This window comes from Orussus abietinus, unplaced genomic scaffold, assembly GCF_000612105.2.
Source record: "Orussus abietinus isolate OABI.00-Male unplaced genomic scaffold, Oabi_2.0 scaffold336, whole genome shotgun sequence".
In the NCBI taxonomy this organism is placed as follows: domain Eukaryota; kingdom Metazoa; phylum Arthropoda; class Insecta; order Hymenoptera; family Orussidae; genus Orussus; species Orussus abietinus.
Window position 1 is genome coordinate 70553 of NW_019395080.1, and position 26715 is coordinate 97267.

Consider the following 26715-nt stretch of genomic DNA (forward strand, 5'->3'; position numbering starts at 1 on the left):
TTACTCAAAGGATAACCATCTACTTTCCTATTTTCTTATACATTTAATTACCCGGAACAGAAATAAATAAATTAGAATTAACTCTTTATATGTAACCATTTATCTTTTACTGCACTTTGCTATGCAAATCATAATAAACGTTTTACGAAGAGTGTCTCATTTTAGACACAGAGATGATTATTTTCTTTTATTCGACATAATCATAATATCTTTGAATAAATTCTGTTTTTTTCTTATTATCAGGTTTCGGGTTACGAACCTTTACCTTAATTACATTAACCCTCGCTTTCGGCACGGCAAGTACAGCTCCGCAGTACGCTCTTAAGGTGAAATAATATATCAGCTCAACACTCGTTAATAACGAGTATCCGACAAACAATCCTGCTACTCCTCCGAATGACACCACCAAATCCAACCAACCGAATCGAACTTGTCGCACATATTGCACAGTAGGCCAATTAGGAATAATGATGTCGCAGGACTCTGACTCCTTTTTCTCCTTAACTTTAGAAAAATCGTAGGAGGTGTGCTGGCACGACAAGAGGCAGGAGCATTTTGGGCGCCGTAAGGTCATCTTATCATATGACAAACAAGAGTACTTCTTGAATGGACATTCTTTCTCAGGTTCCGAAGTTAGGAACCAAGGTAGACATTGACACTTGGCATCAATTTTCCGCACTGAACATTCTAACTGACATTCGTTGAATGTCGGGCCCTCGTCATCGAAGATACATTTTCGCTGCGAATGAGTTAAAAAACGAGCCATCGTCGTCGTTTGAGTAGTCCGCAAGGTAAGATGCATCTCAGCTGGGTTTGTAAATACATATGTAGGCTCATCTTCACGAACAGGAGGCCCGATGGATGTTTCAGCAATGTATACTCTAAAACCAAGAGAAAACGGAAACGCCAAATGTTACCCAAATTCACCGTTAATGTATACCAATATTAAACGACAAATAGTGGATGGCACGTAACCCAGACAGCACAAATACATAGCACAGAGGTTCTTTGAAAATATTTCAATATTAATAGGATATGGATTTATGTGCTATATACATTTTTTGAACATGAGCGTGAGATAAAATAATTGTTAACTTTAGTACTTCAATGTTATATTATAAACCTTTTCTACCACTTGTAGTATTTATAGAATAGTATTCCATATTTCAAGTGCCATTGCTAATATTATATATATATATAACATTAAATATTTAGACTACATCTGGGAAACATTGTGATATGTATATAATCTAATAGTGTACTTAAAATATCATTCCAAAGTCGAATATACATGAGGAATATTTTGCCAACTTTTTTTCTATATTCTATGAATATTTTATGCTGTCTGGGAACGATGGTTAAAAACGGAAACTTCGGGGCCATTTTCTTACCTTTATTATGATGTTAGAAATTTACCTTACAGGGTAGTAGCCGGTTTCGAATGTTAAGCTCCAAGATGAGTAAACCTTTTGGAGTAATTTGGCGGAAAAATGACAGCAGACTCCAGCAGCCGTAAGCACCTTTTTGAAGAGATCTTCGCATTTCGCGTCGCTCCCTCTAAAGAAATTCATAAGTTACCAAAAATAATGTCCCCGGCGTGATAATACGTTTTGACGACAACTACGGTAACATTTGGCAACATGTTTTAACGTCGTTGCCCTATAAAGAAACTATTGGACGTTACCCAAATGTGCAGTTGGAGTAAATGGTACTGCAAGTCGGGCCAAGCCGATAAAATAGCTTTCTATAGCCACCTTGGGGTGCATCGTAATTAAGGGAAACATTCAAGGGTTTCCAATTCCACTCGTAAATCGCCTTGTAATGTTCTTTTTCCTTCTAATGTAAGTCATTTGTCAGTTGCGGAGAAATTCGGTAGCTGAAATCGAGATACGTCCTCGGGAAGGATTTCGCGTAATTTTCTTCGTCAAATAAAACGACTGTGCTAACGAAATAAATTTTTGTACGATAAAACGCCCTCTGAACATTAGTTCAGATAATAATATCATTTGTAATACCTGGCTTAAACGTGATGCATCTAAACCATTCCAATTTAGACAGAGATACACATTAGGAAAATAAACATCCATGTGGTCTGATTGCGTATCCAACCCGGTAAGCATCGGCTCGGTTTGGAACTTATTCCAAACTATTGCAATTACTCCAAAAGCTGTGATTATTGAAGCAATTGTGAAGATAAACCATATTACTCTGCAACAATTTTCGTCGGATGATAAAAAAGAATTTTTGTTAGGAAAGTATGAAATTATCGGTATACAGTATTTGGGATAAGGCCTTATGTAATGGTAACTTAAATTTCGTCAGTTAACACATTCGCGACTGGCAAATTTTTTCCGTTTCAAATACTGAATACCGGCGAAAATAATGAAATTCTGAAACTGGTTGCCGCAAACTTGTATCGTACATCGTCATGGACGTGAATTCACGTCTGCGGCAACCTGGAATAGAATTTAAAATGACGTGAATTCACGTCTGCGGCAACCTGGAATAGAACTTGAAAAGACGTAAATTCACGTAAGCGCTCGCGAATGTGTTAATGTTACTTGTAAATAATAGAGAAAGGGGAAAAAATCTGGTTTTCAGTAGCGTGATAAATTTATTATAGTACCTTTCGATTATTGGACGTGTCGGATCGACGAAATAAGGTACTCCATGAAGACTGTTCTCGCGAAAATACTCTTTACATCTTAATCGTAAACTTTGACGTAAACGCGATATCGAAGGCTTATACTCCGGTGGGCATATCATTATTGACTCGTTCAACCTTCGGATTACTCTATTAAAGTATAAATTCTCGAATATGTCTTCACTTTAATCCCATCGCTTTATAACCACCCCGGTTTGCGTGACTTATCATTCCAATCTATGAAGGAAATCAATATTCCCCTAAGTATTTCATAAAACATGCAAACTACAAACATGAAACTGAATCTGATTTATTGGGTATAACGTATTCATCGTTGTTGAAACATTGTTCAATAATTTCTACTGTTACTGTTGATACTATCTAGATTTACAGCGCATGTGGACGTAATATTTATATTATGGGCAAGACATCATTTCCATCGAAATATTTTATTATCCGGGTTTATCATTCTTTTACCGCCTTGCACCGAATGCTTAATTGCTTACGTATTGTGTGTTGTCTTTAACATTTAACTATGGCAACTTATGTTAAAAATAGTATATTAACAAGATGTATGTACTGGATACATTACGAAATAATCTACTGGCACAGATGTTAGGGGGCAATGTCCGTTAATATTTTCATTGTTGGCTGATACAATGAAGGAAGGACTTTCTGGCCAATCCATCATCTCTTTGGAATTCGACATTCCGTACTGATTAGATACATATAAATCTAGAAATGTTAAATTGTTTTATTAATTATGCATTTTCTTCAAGTTCATTGTATATTACCTGAATCGTTATATCTTTTTATATTTTCCATCGAACTACCGCCTGATGATTCTCCACATTTATTTTGACGGTATTTCTTTGCAGCTTGTTCCAGTGCTTTAGTCAGGGCAATCTAAACAACATTGCGTTGGAATATAAACTTTCATAGAAATTAAAAAATTCAAGTTGCGAATGTCTATTGTAGTTAACTCAACGGAATTAACTGAAAATGTTTGGATACTGTTTAAAAAAATTACTCAATTCGGCGACGTTGAATCAACGATCGTTACTCATTTTGCAACTCAAAATAATGTTTTTAACAAGTTTCTAACAAAAAGTAAATATATAAAATTGAAACAAAAATGCCAGAGGCATTGAATAATTTGCTAAAATTTCAATGAATTAAATAGAAGGATGTACAACTGATAAGCATTACGTTTTGAAAATATTGACAAAATCGATAATTCTTTTTATCTCTGCAAAAGAAGGATTAATTGTGGTTAATAATATGTAATTTATTTCAAGGCATTCTTTATACCAGATTTTAGAAACAGACGGCCTAATGTAGAAAAAATCATAAATCGTAAAAACTTCATTAGCAATGATAACTGAAAACAATTAATCGCGAAAGATCGATTTCACGGATGTCCATCGGATGGAAATATACAAATGATATAGAAAAATTATTATATTACTACTTTGGAACAGGAATACTGCTCTTACTTGACAAATCTGCAAACGCGTCATTCGAGGCCTTTCCTTTTCCGGCGTTAATTCGCTTTTTTGTACAATGGCATTCGATCGTTTCATTTTCCTTCCGGTTTTCCGACATACTCTAGTCAGCAAGTCTACACGGCCGACGCGGAAGTTGTCGTGAAGGAATTCATGGACGTTAGGATTGTGGGAATTGCATACAGGATCACGACTGTGGGATGTAACTTTTCGAAATCCATACAGATTCAATTGCCTGATGAAACTCGTAATATTGCTTGTCTTAAATACAGGATTCGTCGAGCCGAGATATTCGTCTTGAAACATTTTATAATCTAGGAGTATACTGTTACCGCCCTTGCTCCAGCGAATGGCACCACTTTTGCAGTCGTTAATAATTTTCCATAATTTTTGAGGAAACCTCATTGACAAAAGCACGTAATCGCTACACATAGAGAATAGTAATGTCTAACTAGGATGATGACGGAAGAAACTTCTGAAATGCCTAGACGCGTTGTTTTAAACAATTGACTCTCGGAGGCGTAAGAATGAAAATGTCGGCCGAATGCGGAAATATATCAGATTCCTGATCACTTACAGGCGATCCTGGTGTAATTTAAAATTTTTAATAAAGAAATGAAAAATATACTACTGCTTTCAGTTTTATAGACCTTTTTTGCATTTCTGTTCTATCGACTTCCCTCGCATATCATATTACATCCTGACTGATATTCTCACATACAACTATTTGAGAATATTACGAGAAAATATGATTTATGCGTGAATAGAAGGAAACAAGGTTTATTAGAACAATTGGAAGCTTCTGGAATTTAAAGAGCCGCCAATTCCTCTGTGAATGACCTCCAGGAGGTATAACCATCTGGCGACCGAGAAAGGAACTATGACATGCTACCAAGTGGCGGTAATTTCAAATAGGGAATCGACGAATGCCATGCAACAGCTAGAAAGAGAACACGACCAAAGCACCTTTAAACCCCGAACGAAATGGAGACGAAGAGACATGGACAGCGGATTTATTTTGGAAATAATTGAAAATAACAACGATTTAAAATGATTATCTTCGAATAAACCATTTTATGCAACATTATTCTGTGTATGTAGATACATAAATTTTAAACTGGTTTAATAGTATCGGTTGTCATTTGAGTTTCTATGAAAGTAGAACTCCGATTTTAGGTTACTCGTATCCTAGATTCGTTAGCGCTTTGCTATCTTATTAACCTATATTTCATGGTTGCTGACTGTCACGTGACGTTTTAGCCGGTACCCACATCGTGATTGCGTCGAAGTTGATCAAAATTATTTCCCGCCAAGTTCTATTGCTATATTCGGATACGAAAGCCAAGTGTTATCTGGTATTAAAATCATTTTTATTCAGTTTAATGTGCACAATAATATATCAGCTAGTATAAGAAATTAAATACTGTTTCCTTTTTAGTTTTCACGTGGAGTCACATTGAAATCAAAATGTGGGCTAATGATTCAACGATGCAAAGTGAAGGAGGATATTTTGATGAGTCTCGTACAGCATCTACTGAAGAAGGAAAAGAATCATCTACAAGAGGCCAAAATATTGTGCCTGTAATGATAGCTTACATAACGCAATGTAACGGTGATTTGAATGTTTGGGGTAATACGGTGCGCATTGTGACATTTGTGGGTATAGTACGTAGTATCGAACAAGTCACAACAAGAATTTCATACGAAATAGAAGATCAAACAGGTATGCAAAAGGAAAGTAAAAAATTGGGAATTTTTTTTACAGTAATTATCATGTGGTGTAATACTTTACTTTTGATTATTTAGATTGTATTACAGCATTTAGTTGGTTAGAAAAGGAAAAATCCAACATTAAAGAGCCAAATATTGAAACTAACACGTACGTTAAAGTTTATGGGTTTTTACGAGAACAAGAAGGAAAGACATGCGTCCTTATACTTCGTATAGCGCCAATAAAAGAATTTGCAGAACTGACGGGTCATCTTTTAGAGGTTACGTATGCTATGCTAAAATTGGAGGAACTCACTGGAACAGAAAATGCACCTGAAAATAAAGTATCAACTGCAACTAAGTCTTCCTCAAATGTTGACGATGATACTTCTACCATGACACCCGATGAAATAATAATATACAAGCTTATCAAGTCTAAATGTGATACAGATTGTGGAATAGAAAGGGATGATATTAAACGCCAGGTAGAGGCTCGCCTTAAACCACGCGTCGATGATTTAATCGATCAATTAGCAACCGAAGGCCATATCTATACTACCAGTACAGATGATCACTTCAAAACCACATAAGAATTCAATTGTATTCAAACCATTTTGTATTATGTAATGTAAGTAATAAATATTTTCTTTAAACAAAGCAAACTACTTCTTGAACGTATAACTCTTCTTGTGTTATGTTAACGATACTAATATGAAAAGTTATGTTTATTTTAGCTAATGAAGTTAATACGATATGAGAGACAAAATATGTATTATAGGTACAATCTAATTAATTAGGTTTCTGTATTAAATGAAAAAAAATGAATCATTTGAAAAATATCTTCCTAAAGTGCTGTCAATCACTGTCGGATTTCGACGAGCCAAATGAGTGGGTCCAGTTGTAACTCGTCATTAAGAGATCGGGTATTCTCGCCGTATCTAGAAATACAAACATTTCATTTGTGTGCGCCTGCCGCTTTATTATTTTAGACTACCCCTTACGACCACCATCTGCAACCATGCCTACGTCATTTGGGCTTTATACCCCTCGGAAGTGTGGCCGCGAGTTTCCCATATGGTTTCTATGGTGGTGCAAACTGCTAAGTGTAGTCGTTGCGATCGGCTCTTTTCACCGGCTTTCTAATGCGCGAATCATCGCTTCGATACAACCCTGTCAGGGCAAAACGCGTACCTTATTGGCTATATTACGATTACGCCTTAAGATTACGAGAGTGCGAATAACATTTGTTTTGCTGGCGTAACGATAGCTATGATTTATTATGCGTGCCAGCTACGTAGCGTTACGAGGTCTAAGGGTACTCCACACGAGGTCGTTGGATAGTTCATAAATTGCATTATGCTAAAGCATTCGATCGTAACAGCAAGGCTTGAGACGTGTTAAAGAAATGCCGGAAAATCTAGTGCTTAAGTTATCGAGCGAAACTGCATTTAAAAAATTTGTTTTCCCATCAGAAATGCAGTAATATTCCTTTCAAGATTTACAGATCTGAATTTTATACATTTCTGGAGACGAACGACGATTAGTACATGTAGCGGTACAGGGAATTTTAAGAACCCGAGCCTTTGCCTTTCCCTTATACTTTACCGACCGTTTTCCGATACAATAATCTTATTCGATCTCGTTGCTTCCGGGATAACATTTCGGTATGCCTAAACCGATATCGATTAGTGGGTAAATTCTGTGACGAAATTGATGTTTATCCTGGCTGCGGAAGTCCGCAGTGCACGGGTGGTCGCGGCCTGGTCAAAAGACCTTTATTTTCAAGTTCCGACCGCCCAAGAGCGAAAAGCTTGGAACAATCGAGACGATGAGCGGCAAAGAATCGTTTTGACGAGAGCGATATTTTTAGGATTTCTCACATTCGTAGTTACGAGTTTCGTCTCGCCTCGTCGATCGAGTTCGATTCAAAGGCAAGGAGAGCTCTCCTCGTGGAATTCGATGCTATTCTTGTGTCCAGGTGCGAAGCTGTAGCACAACGTAAACATAACATTTTGCCGTACCGACGCAGCCTCTCTTAACATCTCTTCCCCTCTTTTCCATCGCAGCCCTCGCAGCAGCTCTCTATTCCATCTCCTTCGCACCCTCTACAATAATAGAGCTTGGCTAAACATGTCTAGTCGGATATAGTTGGGGACCTACTATTATATATTGTCTCCCTTTTGGTACGATCTCTCCTTAACAGCTCGAATCCAAAACTTGTGGATATTTAAGACCTCCCAGGATCGTTACCATAATCCATTGATAAGGTTGACGAAATATCATTGATACCGCCTAATTAAAAAAATCAATTGTCTCACTTTTGGTACGATCTCTCCTCAACAGCTCGAATCCAAGCCTCGTAGATATTTAAGACCTCCCAGGATCGTTACCATAATCCATTGATAAGGTTAACGAAATTTCATTGATGCCGCGTAATTTAAAAAATCAACTAGAAGGCAACGAAATTCCATAATAAAGCTTGCCTATATTTCAGATTTCATTGTGTCCCATAACTTTATCTAGAATAATTCATCATTCCCGTAAAAAGGGAACAAGTATCGATCTACCGTTGAGATATTAATTTCAAGTGAATAAATACACCGAAACAAATTCCAGGCTCAACCCTTTCAACACGGAGCCATTTCGACATATGGGCGAAATTCGTCTGACCGGGCAGGCAATATTGGACCAAACGTCGGGCGCCTTTAGGCGCTCTTAGGAGCCAAAGGGTTAAAATTATTACGACTAAAGGGCGAGTTTAAGATTTTGAAGCCGTAATCTTGAAATACTCGAGACCCTTTTCAAGATTTTATCCTTTATCTTTATGAGATCCATTTGCCTTCGATATTTGGAACTAAGCAATCGGGAAATGGCCAGAGCTTTAACATTTCCTACGCCGGGGTTATCAGGTTTAACAGAGGCTGCCCAGGTTTAAAAGGTCACAGCTCGTTATCTGCGATTACGATGTATAATTTGTGAGAGTCCACGATTTTGGCACTTTCGTTCGCGATTACGTCACTGGTATTTTTGAAATCGAAGCGGAGGCGGATCCGGGAATCTCGAGCTCCATAGGGATTTCCGCCGCCCCTCGTTAGGATCCTCCGTTTTCTTGACGCCGATCGTAATTAGATTGATCTACATTGTTTCCTATGTAAACTCCGAGGCAGGCTTGTTTGCCAATTTCCTTGACAAGCGCCAGCCCCTGTTTACAAGAACTCGACCATTTCGAGAATTTTCACAAGAGAAGGCGTTCCGAGGAGCTTTACTATTGTGCTATCGCGAATAGTGCAAAGTCCCCATGACGTGACGCGTTAGAGTTAACTTCAACGAATCCATCGGAAAGATAGTGCTATGCTGATGTCAGAGTCAGAATTTCTCTTCTTAAATATTCACTTACATTATTTAAAGAAGGGAAAAAAAAACAATCACTGGAATTGGACTGTGAAAAATAGAGCCCGAAAATTGCTGAAAAATTAAACGTTAATAATTAACGCTTAAAATGAAATAAAATTAAAGATATGAAATATGGACGCTGAAAATGAAATAGAAATAATGCACTAATGCTAACGATAGATGATAATAATCATGATTTGATATGAGAAATTTTACTTCTTATCGAAATATCTGTAATGCATATGTAGGTATCAGTAATCGTCAATTTATTCAACCGACTCGTTTTCCTTAAAATTGTGAAACAAGGTGTTGCGGTATGTATCCGAAGTTAAAGAAGAGACAGAGATTATTTACGGTGCAAAAACATAATGTCTTATCTATAGATTCATTTAACTTGGCAATCACGGAGGTCGCTTAATTAGGAGCTAAGGCAGAGCCTAAGCCATAAAGAGAGCACTTATTCAAGATCTCGGCAGGTCACTTTTATTTCTTTATTCGCCTGCCTGCAATCTTTCATTACTTTTATTGTTTCTATATCTCGAAAGTTGAATCGATCTGTTCAGAGCAGACTGATTAGCGAGCGGAGTTAACTGCCATCGAAGGCTAAAATGAAAAAAAAAAAATTCATCTTTAACATTCATTTTTTGGCTGGCTGCGATTGAGAAGGAAATAAACGCCGTTAAAATGCGCAGGAGTTATAAAGAGAAAATACTCTTCTTGAGGTGTATCATTTAATTATGATTAAACACAAACTTAGTCTTGTGTCAGTTTGAACACTTCATAATTTTTATTCTTCGCTCTCCGGAGAGAGTATCATCGCTTTTTCGTGACAACGAGACCAAGGACATGCTTTCGAACGTGGACGTAACCAATGGCTGGAAAGTCTCCTTTTATAAGTCGTCTTTTTTTCTCCCGAACAATACCGTCGACAATTCGTTATCTCGTCCTTTATAATCAATATCCTTGTCGAATTCAACATGCGTCTTCGAGGAAGCTCTCCATTCCGCCCTCGAGTCTTAAAACTTTATTCGCCCTTTTCTCAACTATTTGCATATCTCGAAAAGCGTTCAATTATGTTTCTTCATTATTTCTATAATATATTTCCTTATAGTCCCCCCAGCTATTTTTTGAATTCTTGTACTACTTCTCTTTCAATGAAACGTACCATTTCTAATAAAAATATTTTCATATTAAAAAGTTCATCTCGACAGATTATAACGCCATCGTTTTCCAAAGATGCAATTGAATTTTTCAGATTCAAGGTCATCATCCTCACTATCATGCAAGAAATCATGCAGCCTCTAATGTCATATTCTTGTAGCTACAATCCTCGGCAAACCCCCAAAAGACCAACAATTCGAAAGAAAAATAATGACAAAATATCTTATTCCTATCCGTAAAAAGTCAATCACTCACGCGTAATGTTGTCCTAATTAAGTTGAATTGGCCAAAAAGTTCTGCGACCCCTTACGTTTACATTTCGAAAATTTGCCGAAAGGTAACAGAGAGTCCGATAGACATGCACAGGTGACAAATAGTTACGGGAATCATCAATCCAGGTTGTAATTCAATAGATCAAAATTAATTAAACATTTTTGTTGCTAATACCGCAAGACTTCTCAGCCACCCCCAATATGTATATTCCTGTCCTTAAGAGAATTATATAATAAGACTGTAGGTATCCTCACAAGAGTAACCCCCTCTGTACACATCAAGTGTTGTTTACTACCGGTGTATACCGGTGGTGTGGGTATATACGCCTTTCGTATATATTGATGGACTTGTGAGGGCGTATATATACGTCTTTCGTATACATCGACGGATTTGTGAGGGCGTATATATACGCCTTTCGTAGTCAAAGGGTTAAGGTGAAGTGAAACACGTCGAAGAACTTGATCGACGTCGATAAAGAAGATTTTTCTAAATGCCTACGTTGCCGACGTTCGTTTTTATATTGTATGCTGTGTCGAATTACATTGAATATTGTACTAAATGGCATACTACACCTATCGTTTTCGTATGATAAATATCAAGAAATCGAAGTAAAACTCCAGAAATCCTCTGGATTCAAGCTTTCTGGGGCCCTAATTGACTGCAGCGGGACCTCCAGCGCTATCTGTGATTTCCAGGTCAATTAAATTTTCACTCCGAGACCCCGTATTCCCATCGTTTTAGCATAGAAGCGCATACAACACTTTTTTTGCCCTTATCCCGTTCAAATGCGAGTTTATCGATTACCAGAGTGTGCTAAATTGTCGTAAAATTGTCTTGACCCTTTCGATTCTCATATCAGAGCCTTCGATAATTGTATATTGATCGAAATATGAGAGCTCGACGCCATTTTGGTTCTGGTCTGGACTGAGTTAAAAAAATTTTTTGAAAAATCCAAATTTTGAATGTGTCAGGACAATTCGTAGATGATCAGAAGTGATGTGTCAAAGTTTCGGACAGTTTGGTCTAATACCCTTAAAAAAAAGTGTTGTATTCGAATCGACTGATTTGAAGGGTGTTTCACTTCACCTTAATACAAGGTCTTTGGTGTCTTTCAGAGAGAAGAAAATCCCGAAAGGCGACATGAAAAATCGGCGATTTCGGTCTGGTTTCATACCTCGGCGTATCGCTCCTCAGCACGTGCCGCCCTTCCTTGGCTCTCAGCCTGAGGATCGTTAGTGGCATTAGCTCCTCGGTTTTTGGTATGCGTGCCGTTGCGGCGAGAAGTGCGTGGGCGGAGATCGAAAGGGAGTGCACGCGTGCACCCGTGTGCGTAAGCTCCTGCACGCGCCACCGTGATTCGTGCCAGTGAGCGCGGGTGTTCCCAGTGCTGAAGGCAGTCAGTCAGTAGAGTGAAGTAAGCGATCGTTCGGTCAAGAGACGCAGAACCGTCCGTTTCTCTCGGCGGTCTCTTTTCCACCCTCGGCGTTCCTCATCCCAGCGGCACCCCTAACGCAACAAAATCGCCCAATCGTTCGGCTCGATTAAGACCCCAAGTCGGAGAGAATTTTCATAATCAATTATTTAATTACGTAACCGTAGATCATTTGTGTATTGACAGTGGTGTGCACGACGTGACGTGGACCTCCTCTCGGAGTATGACACCAGTGACGCATGACGGGGCAAACAGGTGTCCTCGATGAAAGCTACCGGTAAAGTGGAGCAGGGGATTGTTTTCTAAAGAGGAAGAGCGTTAATATTTATAAATTGTGCGGTTTTTATCCCACGTTGCTGTTCACACGATGGACCGTATCACCTGGTTCAGCTGTCTGTGGTATCACCTCTGGCAAGTGGGCTCTTGCAGACTGGAGTAATCTTTTTATTTCATGCACTATTGTGGGAATTTCTGCCCCGCAATTCTGGGGGAGATATGCCCGATGTGAAGTGACATGGATGGTCGACGTGAGGCATCGGTAAGCGAGAGGGAAATAGAAAAATTAACCCTCCAAGATTTCTTATATGCGGAGGTAAAGACAAGGAGTTCGAAACCAAGTGCAGGCACGAAGAGAGACTAAGGCGAAGTGCGTAATGTACGTGGACAAGGTCCTGGGATTTACTTCAGATGACGTCGAGGGATGTTACGTTCTGACTTCCTGGGGCAATCATTCGGCGGTTTTCCTGGAGCAAGGTGACGGTGTAAACAGTTTGATGTCGTTTGATGAAGACCATCAACACTTATCCGAAGAATCCTGTAAAGGAGTCGCTGGGTATCAAGGAAGAGCTTATTATAATCGATGTGTTATCATTGCTCGCCACTGAAACTTGTGAACGACTCGTGGCTTAATAAAATTTAGAGAAACGACAGACGTTAATTAATGTACATAAATCGTCATAATAACACGTTTAATCGAAACCACCAGGGTTGGATAATGTACATTTTAATTGCAAAGAATTCGGCAAAGCAAAATCACAGTATTTTCGTAAGATATGCTAAACTGTTCCATACCGTCTGGATGATATTTAATATAACATATGGCCAGATGTATATGAACGTATGAAGTGGGGAATTAAAGTCATCCGCTAATTTCTTTGGCTAAATCGAACCTTCGTCTTACTTGCTACTTGTGAAAGGATCACTCGATGCCAATGGGGGTGCTAAAGGCATTAGCGAAAGGAGAGGAAGAGATAAAGCGCTCACGTTTGGATAGATTAGCATGGAAGTAATAACAATAGGGTTCGAAGTTTCCTCCTGAACGAGCGGACGACTAGAAATCACACGAAGGACGAGCGGAGCAGGTCGAAGGAAATAAGTCTCCCGAGAAAGATGGACATCAGAAGAGCATCGAAACTGAGGGCTCGTTTCGTTTCCGAGGAGTCTCACGCAGGTAATATCATTTATAAAAGATTGTCAAAATGATAACTCTTCTTCTCTTGGAATTCACGAGCGTCTCATCGCTCGTCACGGGTCGTTAACATCGAGATATCGGTGCTTTTTTGCAACGTTAGATTTGCGCGACAAGGTCTCTAATAAATCTTGTTACCGTTGTCAGTCGGCATTCCTTTAAAGTGACTTCTTATCTAGTATCCCTGACAGTCCCTTGGGGAAAAAACAAAGTCCACCCTAGCTTCCCCTCGGACGGAACTAATCGCCAGTAAAAGTAATAACGTGCACCCGTCCGATAAAACTTATCGTATCTAATCCCTGGAAAAGCTAGTAGCATTTAGTTTTCCAGCAAAAAATAATCGCCCGACGGTCTCGACCTGTGGCTATCGATGCTCCGTTTATCTAAAGAAATTATGCGACGCACGTCCAGTCCACGTGGATCGCCTTTATTTTTACTAAACGGCCCGAGAGAAAGAATTCTTACGACGAGAGCAGTATCAATAACGCCGATAAGTACACGAAATTAATGATATTTACAGTTACCGAGTGGATGATTGTTTCTATTACGCAGAGCGCGCCGAGAATTGCCGTCATTTTTTTTTTATTACACTTTAGTAAAACTCAAGTACGCCATAATTGCAACGAAAAGGTAGATTTTAGGGAAAAATTGCGCGACGAGTTCAATTAAATATACAGAATTTACAAGAGGTCATGAAAAGTGGTCAGGAAAATTCCGGGAATTTTCACCGGATTCTGCACATTTTCAATCATGTGGTGTATAATAGTTATTGAAAGTAGTCATTGCAGTGGCCGTGTAAAACTGTAAGTAAAGAGATAACGGTAGCAAAATGTAAATAAACATAATGTTTCGAGTTTAAAGCATCGTCAAGACGAAGACATGAAGGCTTTTACCCCTTAACAGTGCTTCTCTCATGCAAAGTCCAGTTAGCACTGGTCATTGTTTGTTTACGTTTCGAAGAAGCAGTGAGCAGTAAATATGCCATTCTAGAAAATAACGGGGCTTTTAGTTGCAGACTCTTTGATGTTAAATCTCTCTCCTTCTCTATCTCTTTTTCTTCCTCTGGGCTTATCAATACATCGCACAAAAAACCCTGTTTCGTTTGAACGTAGAGCTGGAGTTTTTTTATCCCTTGAAGGATAAGCTTGACTTTAACTTGTTTCGGCATTCACACATCAAAATGAGGGGACCCGTGAGAAGTGCAGTAAAAGGATACCACCCAAATTCGGGGAACTTTATAAGCGCATTACTATTAGCTGGCTTTAGGCGTTCAAAGTCTACATCATAGTACGAAAGACACTTAACGAGACTTTCGCGATAAGGTAGAAGATTAAAATTGCCCTTTGAGCATTCCTTTTACCTTATATTATCTTATTAGTCACACTAAGGTAAAGACACTGACATGTTGCAAATAACGAGAATTAAAAATGACATAAACGGTGCCTTGTTAAAGCAACGTAACTTATAATGTAACGTTAAATGCGTGCTACAGCGATCGAGAAAATTGTCGAGTCGTTGGCGTACCTACACTTTTCTACATTTCTTCTTCTTAACGAAGAAGCTGACTTATTTTATTCCATTAACTTAGTCTACTGGCTAGTTTGAGAGTAGGAAACTTTTATTATTGCAGGGTGGGAATAGAGGAGCGATGACGCACAAATGATAAAACACACATTGTACCGAGTTGAAGTATCTGAATAAGTGAAAACGCGTATTGCCGTGCCAGGGATATTTTTAAGATTAATTTAACTTTTTCTGCAAGAGAAAATGATTGTTAGATATTTTTTCCTTGTCGTTAATTTTCATCCGCCGAAATGAAGAGATTCACGAGAAGCAATTTACAGAAAGCTTCGTTCCGTTAATGTTAATAGCTTTCTTATCGCGTCCATCTTGCGTACTATTAATTACGCTAACGAGAGGAGCTCACATTGCCATATGCTTTAAATACCCCTCTGTAGTTTTTCATAAACGCGGTATCGCGAACATCGATCTTAAGTCATCCAAATGAACGGTTGGTAACGTAAAGTAGGTACTTTGCTGTCCGACGTTTAAGATATCTCATGAAAGATGCTTTGTAGCTAGACCGTAGGAACTAGAAGCTTCATAATCCTTGCGTACCGAGTCTTACTTTTTCATATAGCCTCCTCCATCTACGATCTGCCCTGCACGTTAAATAATAAATCACATCGATTACTGCCTATACAATGATCGACGATACGACAAAGTTCTGAGTAACAAGGTCCAACCTAGGAATTTAGTCATTTATTAAAATTATTTCATAACGCATCTCCAGTTCTTACCACTCGTACAGAATGACGCATCAACGACTTCTAGTTATTATCAGAAAATAAATACGGATGTCTCAAAACTCATTTCCAACTAGTGGGACTGAAGTCGTCCACAATGGGTTGCCCTAAACCGTAAAAAGAAGGAAGGAACTTCAATATTTTAATTATCCTCGTTATTGAATTAAAACAGATCTTCGAGGTTTCATTTTCGGATGATTATCATTGAAAGAAGTGTGTGGAATTAATGTTTGTACGTGGTCAGAGGGTGTGGTGCCGATTGAGCGGTTTTAGGCTTACAGACAAAATGGCGGAGAAACGGCAGGTGAGATTTATTTTAATATCGCCCAATCCGAGGAATATAGCAAAATGGCAAAGTAGCCGAGAGAAAAGAGAAGGGAAGCTAAGGGCCACATATTTGGATCGAGTTCGAGGGGATAGAGACAGTGAAGGCATTCATTTGATGCTCAGGGCTTGTAACGGGTCAAGGCGTTATCTCCGCGGTCAGCGGTCTCTCGTCGACGGGACCAGCAGCATCCACCTACAACGGCAAAAATTCCCCATACGTAAGGAGTCGTCTCTTTCCGAGTTATCCTTTTTGCACTTAAGGCCCTAAGTCCGCGCCAAACGGGGCATTAAACGGTACAATTGGATCCGTCGCAAAACCCTCGCAAATCAACTTTTTCTCCGGCCCCGGATGTCAGAATTTCATGGTGGATTTTTACGAGACCATGTTCCACGAAATCCCGAAAATATAAACGAAAAAAACTCTCGAGGCTTTCATTGTGTTAACGGTACGATTAAAGCTCCGGGATTTTATCTATTGCCTGTGGGTAAAAATAAATGCTTTTCAGACGATCAGTAAGTTGTAACAATTTATTTTACTGGAAATGAGTTTATCAGAACATGAAAATGTATAGGAAATATCTGCTTAAGGGATTGTTTTATTTAATGCTTTACCGAGAATTTAAGATAAAGTTTTAAAATCATTCAAAATAATAGACTTGTAGGGGTTGGATATTTGCGATCTTTTTTATACCGTATATAATTTTAGAAGAGCGATAAGTCTGAAAGAAAAAGTAAAGGTGGCTTTAGGAACTAAAAAGTATTATTTTAAAACCGATGGCACGAATTCAGATTCCAGCAACACAGAAAAAGTCAATGGAAATTACTTTTTCGTTTTCTTCTTCTCTGGTCGTTGATATACTTCGAAGAAAAATTGTCCTAAAAAAACTGCGAAATCTCTACTATCCACAAATCCGTAATTTTTAAACATTAAAATGTTCTTTATCTTAAATTCTCTATAAAAGATCAACAATTATTTCCAAGTAAAATAAATATTTCCCATGCCTTTTCACCCTCTCTTTTAATTTCACTTTCAAACTTAACAACGTGAACATGTAGGCTACAAGAAAGATCCCGACACCCATGAACTTTCATATCTTATAAAAAATTTTTAAAATACCTATAAACAAATTAAAAAAAAAAATAAATTTAACTTCATGAGATTTCAGAACCTCCCTTATAATCTCCATGTTCAGGTAGTGAAGTTTTAAACGATTCGGTGAACCCAATTCGGAGAAAAGTTTCATGAACGGAACCTCTTCGACGGCACTTTCACATCACCTTAAGTGAACATCTGTATGTCTTCGCGGTGACGGAACAATCAGTCAAATGTAATATTGAGAGGATGTCGCTCCTGTGTGATGTTTTAACGTGGTCGAATGGATGTTTCAGACCCTCCGCAGCCCGACAAACAGGCCGACATCATCTCGAGGTTGCAGCCAGCGTTCGGGGACCAAAAAATTATAGAATGCCGTTCCAGACCCCACATTTGCGGGAAGGAGGCGGCTTGTCGCAGCTTTGAAAACAATACCTCCATATGCGTTTGTCCCCACGACTCGTCTCCCCCAACCAGCGATCTGAAATGTCCCAATCGCCTCATCGGTAAGAATAACGTAATCGCCTAAGAACAATCGTGCATTAGTAAACATTAACTACGAGCTATAATCAAAGTTAGAATAGAATAGTACATAAAAGTCATTGTCATCGAATTAAAAAAAGAAAAGCATACAATAAACCGATATTAAGGTGAAGTGAAACCCTCTTCGAATCAGTCGATTCGAATACAACACTTTTTTTTAAGGGTATTAGACCGAACTGTCCGAAACTTTGGCACATCACTCCTGATCATCTAAGAATTGTCCTGACACATTCAAAATTTGGATTTTTCAAAGAAATTTTTTAACTCAGTCCAGACCAGAAGCAAAATGGCGTCGAGCTCTCATATTTCGATCGATATACAATTATCGAAGGCTCTGATATCAGAATCGAAAAGGTCACGACAATTTTACGACAATTTAGAACACTCTGATAATCGATAAACTCGCATTTGAACGGGATAAACGTAAAAAAAATGTTGTATGCGCTTCTTTGCTAAAACGATGGTAATACGAGGTCTCGGAGTGAAAATTTAATTGACCTGGAAATCATAGATGGCGCAGGGGGTCCCTCCGCAGTGAATTAGGGCCCCAGAAAGCATGAATCCAGAGAATTTCTGGAGTTTTACTTCGATTTCTTTATAATTATTGTACGAAAACGACAGGTGGAATATACCATTTGGTACAATACACAATATAATTCGACCCAGCTGTCAATATAAAAACGAACGTCGGCAACGTAGGCATTTAGAAAAATCGGCTTCATCGACGTTGATCAAGTTCCTCGACGTGTTTCACTTCACCTTAATTGGAGATAATTTCGAATCTGTTTATTCTTGACACATTCGCGACCGGCAAATTGTTTCCGTTTCAAATACTGAGTACCGGCGAAAATAATGAAATTCTGAAACTGGTCGCCGCAAACTTGTATCGTGTATCGTCATGGACGTGATTAACGTCAACGGCAATCAGGAATAGAACTTGAAAAGACGTGAATTCACGTCAGCAGTCGCGAATGTATTTGTGTCTTATGTCTCGTTCTAAATTAAATATTGGTTATATTGTAGTGACTAGGTTGAAAGTACATTTAAATCAGTTCAAAACAGATTACAAGTAAGCGGGTATTCTAAAGTGGGTAAAAATTACTTATATCGAGCTGCTTATCACAGTTATATGGAAAAATGTACTACACATAGAAGATAGAGGAAAGGACTTTGACGGGTCGTCTGCAGGAATCTGGAAAACATTCAATTTGTACCCAATTTTAATGAATTTAGGACACAATTATGAATAACATGTTATTTGTACTTTCCTTCTCCAGTATGTGATATACATCACGTGTCTTTATCAGGCGGGCATAATACCACTTCTGCATGATACAAGCGTATGCAATACAGTACATGGTTTAATGGAGAACTGTAAATTACATACGCTTTGCCCAACGAAATTCAATAATAATTGATATGATTTAAACTTTTATCTGTGATACCTGCTTATTTTTCAGTTCCTCTGACACCTCGACCTATACATAATATTATACTAGCTGGTGGTAATGGCACCAACGCAACAACCACAACCCTTCCGGAAGCCAAACAAGTAAGAATAGTAATGAAAACTCATGTACTTTCTTTTTCCCTCCCCTTGTAAATATGCAGTAGAGTAAAGTACCTCTTCTTTCAGGTAGACCGATCGCCGCAAAAAGTCTCCGAAATAGTTGGCATCGCAATGGCTTCCATCTTCGTAATAATATTTCTAATCGGCATCATATGTTGCTGCAAACGGCGCAGCTACATCGCAAAAATGCAACGAAACTCCATAAACGTACGTAATAACCTTCCGACTGCCATGGATTAATTCATAACGAGTATGAACATATTTTTTTCCAATTTTAGGCATCGCCGATGAACCTCAAGAAAGGTCTTTTGTTGGCGAATAAGTACACGCCGAATCCACAGTATTTTTCCTGTACTATGCCAGAAGTCCCGATATTACATCGAAGCTGCCTTGTATTTTTACACGATATCGGGGAAGGTTGTTTCGGGAAGGTATACAAAGGTAAGTGAACGAGGACGTAGCCTGTAAAATTATTATATTACAGAAGTCTTCCAAAAAAGTAACATTACCGCATAAACTCAAAATAGGATAAACGGAAGCATATTGATTTATTTTTGTCTTTCACATTTTTTTCATTCTTAATCAGAGATTGTAGGGACGTATAAATGTGCCAGCAAATATCTGATGAGTGGTGAAATTGTATAAATAATGGAATTATCATTCATATTTTCATATTTTAGGTGAATTGTGTTTTGGTGATAAGACGGAAGTGGTTGCCGTAAAGGTGCTGAAGGATTCGGCATCGCGCGAAGCGGAGGAGGACTTCATGCGAGAAGTGGACATTATGTCCGCTTTTCAGCATGAAAATATCTTATCGTTGATAGGAGTTGTCCTCCGAGATGCTGATAATAGTCCATGGATGGTTTTCGAATACATGCCTCATGGTGACCTGGCGGAAGTTTTGAGATTGAATTCGCGGCAGTTTGGATCCGCTAAACCCGGGCTGGAACCCTTGACGAAGGTTACCTTCGAAAATCTTAAATCCTACTATTATTATACAAATCTTTTTCACCTTAACACATGTCTTAACTCTACTGAATTCAACGTAGGAATCCCTTCTATGGATATCGACACAAATCGCGTCCGGCATGGCATATTTGTCGGCTCAAAGATTTGTTCATCGAGATCTGGCTTGTCGCAACTGTCTAGTAGGAGCAGACCTAGTGGTCAAAATTGCAGATTTCGGAATGTCCAGAGACGTATATACCTGTGACTATTATAAGGTACTTACTTCAGTGAAAGTTAAATCGTTTTGTCAAGTCTACATTTAAGGTGAAGTGAAACATTTCGAGGAACTTTATCGACGTCGGTGAAGAAGATTTTTTTAAATACCTACGTTCTCGACGTTCGTTTTTTACATTTAAAGCTGTGTCGAATTAATTGGGTATTGTTCTAAATGGCATACTCGACCTGTCGTTTTCGTACAATAATTATCAAGAAATCGAAGTAAAACTCCAGAAATCCCCTGGATTCACGGTTTCCGAGGCCCTAATCTGGGGACCCCCTGTGCCATCTGTAATTTCCATGTCAACTAAATTTTTACTCCTAGACCTCATATTACCATCGTTTTAGCGTGGAAGCGCATAAGACACTTTTTTTTGCTTTTATTCCGTTCAAATGCGAGTTTATCGGTTACCGGAGTGTTCTGAATGATCGTACAATTTTTCTGATACTTTCGTTTCTCATATTAAAGCCTTCAATAATTGTATATCTATATAAATATGAGAGCGCGACGCCATTTTGACTTTGGTCTGGGCTAAGTTAACAAACTCTGTTAAGAAATCGAAATTTTGAAAGTGTCAGGATAATTCCTAGGTGCTCACGAGATACGTGTCAAAGTTTCGGACAGTTATATCGAATACCCTTAAAAAAAAGTGTCGTATTTGAATCGACTGATTTGAGGGGGGGTTTCACTTCACTTTAACGTTACGAAGCATTTTCGTTCGTGCCATGTTCATATAAATGTAACATTCAAGGCTATCGCATATTCATTCTATAGTGGGCGGTTGAATATTTTAGAATAAATATATTTACGGGTGAACAAATTTTTTCTACCGTAGATAGGAGGATCTCGCTTGTTGCCCGTCAGATGGATGTCACCAGAAAGCGTCATGTATGGACGCTTCACGCTCGAAAGTGACGTTTGGAGTTTTGGTGTCGTCCTTTGGGAAGTGTATTCATATGGAAAGCAACCATATTACGGACACAATAACGAAGAGGTACGATTTCCATTAAATCGCATTCCTTGAAGAGCTTAAACTCGACAATCTTTAATCCGAACTTTTGCTCCGCTTAAGGTGGTGAAACTGATACTTCAAGGTATTACTTTGATTCCACCAAGCGAATGTCCAACATTCATCTGCAAAATAATGCGGGACTGTTGGAAACTGGAGCCCCGAGATCGGCTAAAGTTTAGTGACATTCTGGAGAAGCTGGAGAGCGATCAAGAAGTACTAAGTCAAAAGGGAAGTTTACCACGACCACCCCAAGGACCAATTACCATTCGGTCGCCGGATCTTCTAGATCCGGACGGGTACTTGTTGCCAGCACCGGCCACTCCTTGTGAATGTTCGCAACCACTTTCTACTGATTGATAATTTCTTTACAACAAAAAAATAACAGAACAACGTAAAGAATTCGATTATTGATGAACAGAGGTTGTATGCTTTTTGACTACTGTACATAACTGTGTCAGAGTGGATTTATTTGACTTGTATTTAACACTTGCGATTTAGAGATAATGCAATTACCTCTTTGCATTTTCTTCCTACTTTAATAACCTGATAAGATAATTCATTGATGTTAACTTTAGTACTTTATGTAGTATACGATTATATTTATATTAGATAAGGAATGGTGCAACTCGCGCGTTTGATTGTGGAATGAAATTTAAGTGTACCTTACATTATAGGTGCAAATGAAAAATGTACAAAGTCACTTATTTTACGCTTATAATGATCTGTTATGTAAGATACGTTAGGACTTTTAAGGGAACTGTAGATTTTAAACAACTCATAGAATGGCTATATTTATATCATTTTTAATATTATGCTGAAAATAAGTAAAATCCATCCATTCTGCTTACACTAAATCTCTTACATGTACGTATAATAATATTTCTAAACTTGATTAAAAACAGACTTGATTCTAGGAAAATTATTTTAAAATTTTCCTTGTAATATTTGTCCCTGCAGTCTAACATTTTCTTAAACAATTTTAACATTATTCAAGGTGTGTCGAAAATAAGTACTCGGTGGGTATCTCGTTAATCAAATGACGAATAGTAGAACCGATAAAATAAAAGAATAATAGATGTAGATTAACATTTAATATATGTAAATTTATGTTGCTGGAAGTATGAGTCATGCCTTTAACTTAAAAATCAGAGTGTGGGTGAAAGAAAACAATAGAACTTATTGAGGTGACCAATTCTTTGGGTTTGGTAAGGTTCTTAATCCGGACGTCTGAGCCTCTCTGAGTCTTAACCTGTATATTTAAATTAGGTAGGGGAGTGTACGGCCGTAATCTTATACACGGTATCCTCGAATTTTGATTTCGGTTTACCTTTGTGATTCATATCTCTATGTATGAAATTTACCGTTTTTAAAATTTATACTTATAGTAGAAATCCATCCTAACTGTGACGTTTTCATTATTAAAATGAACATGATACTAGTTTCATGGAAGTGAATCTTTAGACGAACTTGAGATCTGATGTTGCTGGGAAGCACGGTTTTCTTGGTCTTGTTTTCTACTTTGTATGAACTCATTAAATGATTCTTCTTCGCGTTTCTCTGGGTCTTCTTGTCCCATCACATTTTCAGTACCTTCATCATCTGAACTCGATTCGTTGCCAGGATGTTTTAAGTAAACATCAGAGATCTCTCTCCCACTGCTCACTGAAGATACAAGTGATGAGCTCCCCTCATTTTTGGCAACATTGGAAAGTTGCTTCTTCTTTGCTTCTTTTTCTTCCCGTTGCTTCCTTTTCCGGTACTCCCACTCTCTTCTATAAATTCTAATAAAACATATTATATTAATGATCAATCTGGCTTAAATAATTGCTAGTGAAAATAACGATTTCATGCTAAACTTACTCTACATATTCCTTTTCAGCTTCTTCTACATGTTTAAAAAATTCAGGTATTCCAGCTCCAGTTAATGCAGACACGCCACAATTACGAAGATCATGATAAAACTCATCTAGTGCAAGGGCCATACTGCGGGTTAGATTACCGATGTAATTGGTTTCAGAATCAAGAGCTTCTTGGAAGGACTCAAAATCGCGCATCCATTCAACTGCATATTTGTGGTCAATAACATCAGTCTGTAATCGTTATTATTTAATTAAATATAATCAGCCTTTAGAATAGAAAAAAAATGTAATGTTTATTTCTTTGGCTCTTACCTTGTTCATTACAATAACAAATGGTAATTTTGTTTTATAGATGATCGAGCAACCATACAGCATATTAGACATAAATGTAACAGGATTAACACTTTTGGTAGTGTCCATCACATATATGATAATCGTGGGAAATTGAGAAGCTAGAGTGTCCGTTATAATTCCTCCACTCGCCGACCATGTGAATACTTCTATCTGTCCCGGGGTGTCCAATACTACATAATCGTGCTCCTTTCCTGCCTTTTCAATTAGGTCCATAACCTGATCAAACTTTGTTGCAAACAGGTTCAATGTTGTAACGATGCCACCATTAGGACCCAGATTATATTGTTTCATGACTTCTTTGTAATTCACTGTATCTCTAATATCTAAAAAAAAAAAATAAAAAAGGTATGTGATTATAGAGAAATTTTGAAATTCATTTATATTAATAGAAAAAGCAGTCATTACATACCAATATTAGTTGGATAAGGAACTTCTGCACAAGCGGGATCTAAATTAATGACATACGGTTTGCTAGTTTCAAATAATTTAGAAACAATTCTTTTCACAAAAGTTGTTTTGCCAGAACCAGCCATTCCGAGTACAATAAGGCAAGTAGGTTTTTTCATTACAAACTCTTCCTCTATCGATAGCGATTCAACCCCCTTTTCCATATTTTCCATTTTGTCACTCGAGTTTGGGATATTTTGAGGTTCGCCCATGTTCAATAACTTAATTATAGGAAAAAATGAGTATTGTAATAACCTTAAGGCATTTTAAGATTGTACGTATATGAAATAAACATAATTAAATACTAGAATTACAATAACATGGATAGTAATAATTATTTACCTCTATGATCAGAATAAAATACATTAAGCTATTACGTAGGTACTTAAGTAGAACATATCTCAATATACGTTTTACAACTTATTAATTACTATTTACGTACCATGCAGTTGAAACTCATGAACTGTCACGAACAAGTTTCTTGGAATTTGAGACGCCACCACAGGACGCTACCGCCCCTTACCACCCTCTTCATTGGTACATGATGCAAATATAAATAAAAGCTGGAGATTCACAGTTTTTCCATGCGAGTTATCACCTAGCGGCTTCCTAGCGAAACTGATCTACATTTACCATAGACGCACTCCTTGTTAGGCCGATATTTCATTAGCGCTAGAGCGACAAGCAACGAAGCATAAAAAGAGGTTCTGATTAGCTGTAATCAGAATCTCTGCTGTAATGAAGCAGCAGACAGAGATGAGTTGGGAGATTGCTCACGGGCAGGATCGTGCGATCGCATCCTGTACTGCCCTCTGGTTTCGTATGTTAGCTTTCACCGTTTTTTACCCCCAAGGGCGGCGAAACGAATTTCTGGTAGGGGCTCGCGCACTCGAGATGGCGGTGCCATCTATCAGTCGCTGTTGGCGGCTCACATACTCGTGATGGTAATACCATGCGGCAGTTGACGGTGGTGGCTTACCTACGCTTTCCGATACTGCTCGCTTTTGATGGTAAGAGAAGAACCACTCGTGACGCTCCAATTGACTTTATCTACTTATCTACTACTATTAAGTACATTCATGCCACGAAGTCGACATGATGCGGAGCTTTGGGGCACGCGTCGGTGTCGCGTACGGAACTCTCATGCAGCGAATCAGCGTGAGTGCGATCGCTCCTAGAAATCTTCGCGCGTCCCAACCAGCCAAGCGCCAAGCTACGGGTCGAGGCGTGAGTATGAGTGCGTTCGGCGCTACACTCATAACGAGTATGCGTGAGAGCCGAATGCAGCGAAAAATCCTCCCTAGCCGCGGATATAAGCTGAGTCATTTCGCGTATGATTTTTACATTTCCCTACTAGCGTTATCGAGAGCTTTCAAGCGTTTCTAGAGCGTTTTTGAACGTTTTCGAACGTTTTCGAGCGTTATCTAGCGTTATCGAGCGTTTTTCGATAGTTTTCGAGCATTTCTCGATAATTACAGAGCGTTTTTTGAGCGTTTTCACGCATTTTCAGAGCGTTTTCGAGTGTTATTGAGTGATATTTTAGTGTTTTCGATCGTTATCAAGCGTTTTTCGAGCGTTTTCAAGCGTTCCTAGAGCGTTATCTAGCGTTATCGAGCGTTTTTCGACAGTTTTCGAACGTTTTCGAGCATTTCTGGATAATTACAGAGCGTTTTTTGAGCGTTTTCACGCGTTTTTCGAGCGTTTTCGTGTGGTTTTAGAGCGTTTTTCGAGCGTTTTCACGCGTTTTTCGAGCGTTTTCGAGCGTTTTCGACTGTTTTTGAGTGTCTCTCGATCATTTTCAGAGCGGTTTCGAGCGTTTTCGAGCATTTTTAGACCGTTTTTTAGCGTTACCGAGCGTTTTCAACCGTTATCGAGCGTTATCGATCGGTTTTTGAGCGTCATCGAGCGTTTTTCGCGTGTTTTCACGCGTTCTAGAGCTTTTTCAAGCATTTTCGAGTGTTCTTCGAGCGTTTTCGAGCGTTATCGATCGTTTTTGCGCGTTTTTCAAGTGTTTCCGAGCCTTATCGGAGGCCGTACAGTGCCGTTGCGTGTTGTTAAGTGCAGTAGAGTGCCGGAGAGTTGCCGCAGAGTGCCGGAGAGTGCCGCAGAGTGTCGGAGAGTGCCGGAGAGATGCCGCAGAGTGCCGCAGAGTGCCGCAGAGTGCCGCAGAGTGCCGTAGAGTGCCGCAGAGTGCCGGAGAGTGCCGGAGAGTGACGGAGAGTTGCCGCAGAGTGCCGGAGAGTGCCGGAGAGTGCCGGAGAGTGCCGCAGAGTGCCGGAGAGGTGCCGAAGAGTGCCGCAGAGTGCCGGAGAGTGCCGGAGAGTGCCGGAGAGTGCCGGAGAGTTGCCGGAGAGTGCCGGAGAATGCCGGCGCGTTGTCGAAGAGTCCCGGAG

The 26715-nt window shown here is 38.9% G+C and overlaps 5 protein-coding genes across 6 annotated transcripts; 2 read left to right on the forward strand and 3 right to left on the reverse strand.

Moving 5' to 3' along the window:
• Positions 1 to 187: 187 nt before the first annotated feature.
• LOC105704124 (sodium channel protein Nach-like) lies at positions 188 to 2766 on the reverse strand. Its single transcript, XM_012433122.1, has 5 exons — positions 2627 to 2766; positions 2016 to 2208; positions 1685 to 1836; positions 1417 to 1557; positions 188 to 881 (listed from the first exon to the last, which is right to left on the reverse strand). The coding sequence occupies exons 1-5, from the start codon at positions 2764 to 2766 to the stop codon at positions 188 to 190; spliced, it is 1320 nt and encodes a 439-aa protein (XP_012288545.1).
• Positions 2767 to 3206: 440 nt separating this feature from the next.
• On the reverse strand, positions 3207 to 4581 carry LOC105704187 (heat shock transcription factor, X-linked member 4). Its single transcript, XM_012433253.1, has 3 exons — positions 4141 to 4581; positions 3439 to 3550; positions 3207 to 3379 (listed from the first exon to the last, which is right to left on the reverse strand). The coding sequence occupies exons 1-3, from the start codon at positions 4579 to 4581 to the stop codon at positions 3207 to 3209; spliced, it is 726 nt and encodes a 241-aa protein (XP_012288676.1).
• An 815-nt stretch (positions 4582 to 5396) lies between these two features.
• Positions 5397 to 6516, forward strand: LOC105704150 (replication protein A 32 kDa subunit-A). The gene is made up of 3 exons (XM_012433138.2): positions 5397 to 5504; positions 5588 to 5872; positions 5956 to 6516. Exons 2-3 carry the CDS (start codon positions 5617 to 5619, stop codon positions 6447 to 6449), a joined length of 750 nt encoding a protein of 249 aa, XP_012288561.1. The 5' UTR covers positions 5397 to 5504; positions 5588 to 5616; the 3' UTR covers positions 6450 to 6516.
• A 5350-nt stretch (positions 6517 to 11866) lies between these two features.
• On the forward strand, positions 11867 to 22509 carry LOC105704135 (tyrosine-protein kinase transmembrane receptor Ror). Its single transcript, XM_012433103.2, has 9 exons — positions 11867 to 13568; positions 17609 to 17818; positions 19316 to 19407; positions 19492 to 19632; positions 19704 to 19866; positions 20106 to 20386; positions 20475 to 20648; positions 21486 to 21644; positions 21723 to 22509. Exons 1-9 carry the CDS (start codon positions 13508 to 13510, stop codon positions 22017 to 22019), a joined length of 1578 nt encoding a protein of 525 aa, XP_012288526.1. The 5' UTR covers positions 11867 to 13507; the 3' UTR covers positions 22020 to 22509.
• On the reverse strand, positions 22443 to 24856 carry LOC105704141 (GPN-loop GTPase 1). 2 transcript variants are annotated; one of them, XM_012433126.1, is made up of 5 exons: positions 24765 to 24856; positions 24285 to 24543; positions 23834 to 24198; positions 23523 to 23752; positions 22443 to 23443 (listed from the first exon to the last, which is right to left on the reverse strand). In XM_012433126.1, the coding sequence occupies exons 1-5, from the start codon at positions 24780 to 24782 to the stop codon at positions 23104 to 23106; spliced, it is 1212 nt and encodes a 403-aa protein (XP_012288549.1). In that variant the 5' UTR covers positions 24783 to 24856; the 3' UTR covers positions 22443 to 23103. The 2 variants fall into 2 exon arrangements, with proteins under 2 accessions (XP_012288549.1, XP_012288540.1); XM_012433117.1 differs by lacking the exon at positions 24765 to 24856 and adding an exon at positions 24665 to 24755.
• Between the last annotated feature and the right edge of the window lie 1859 nt (positions 24857 to 26715).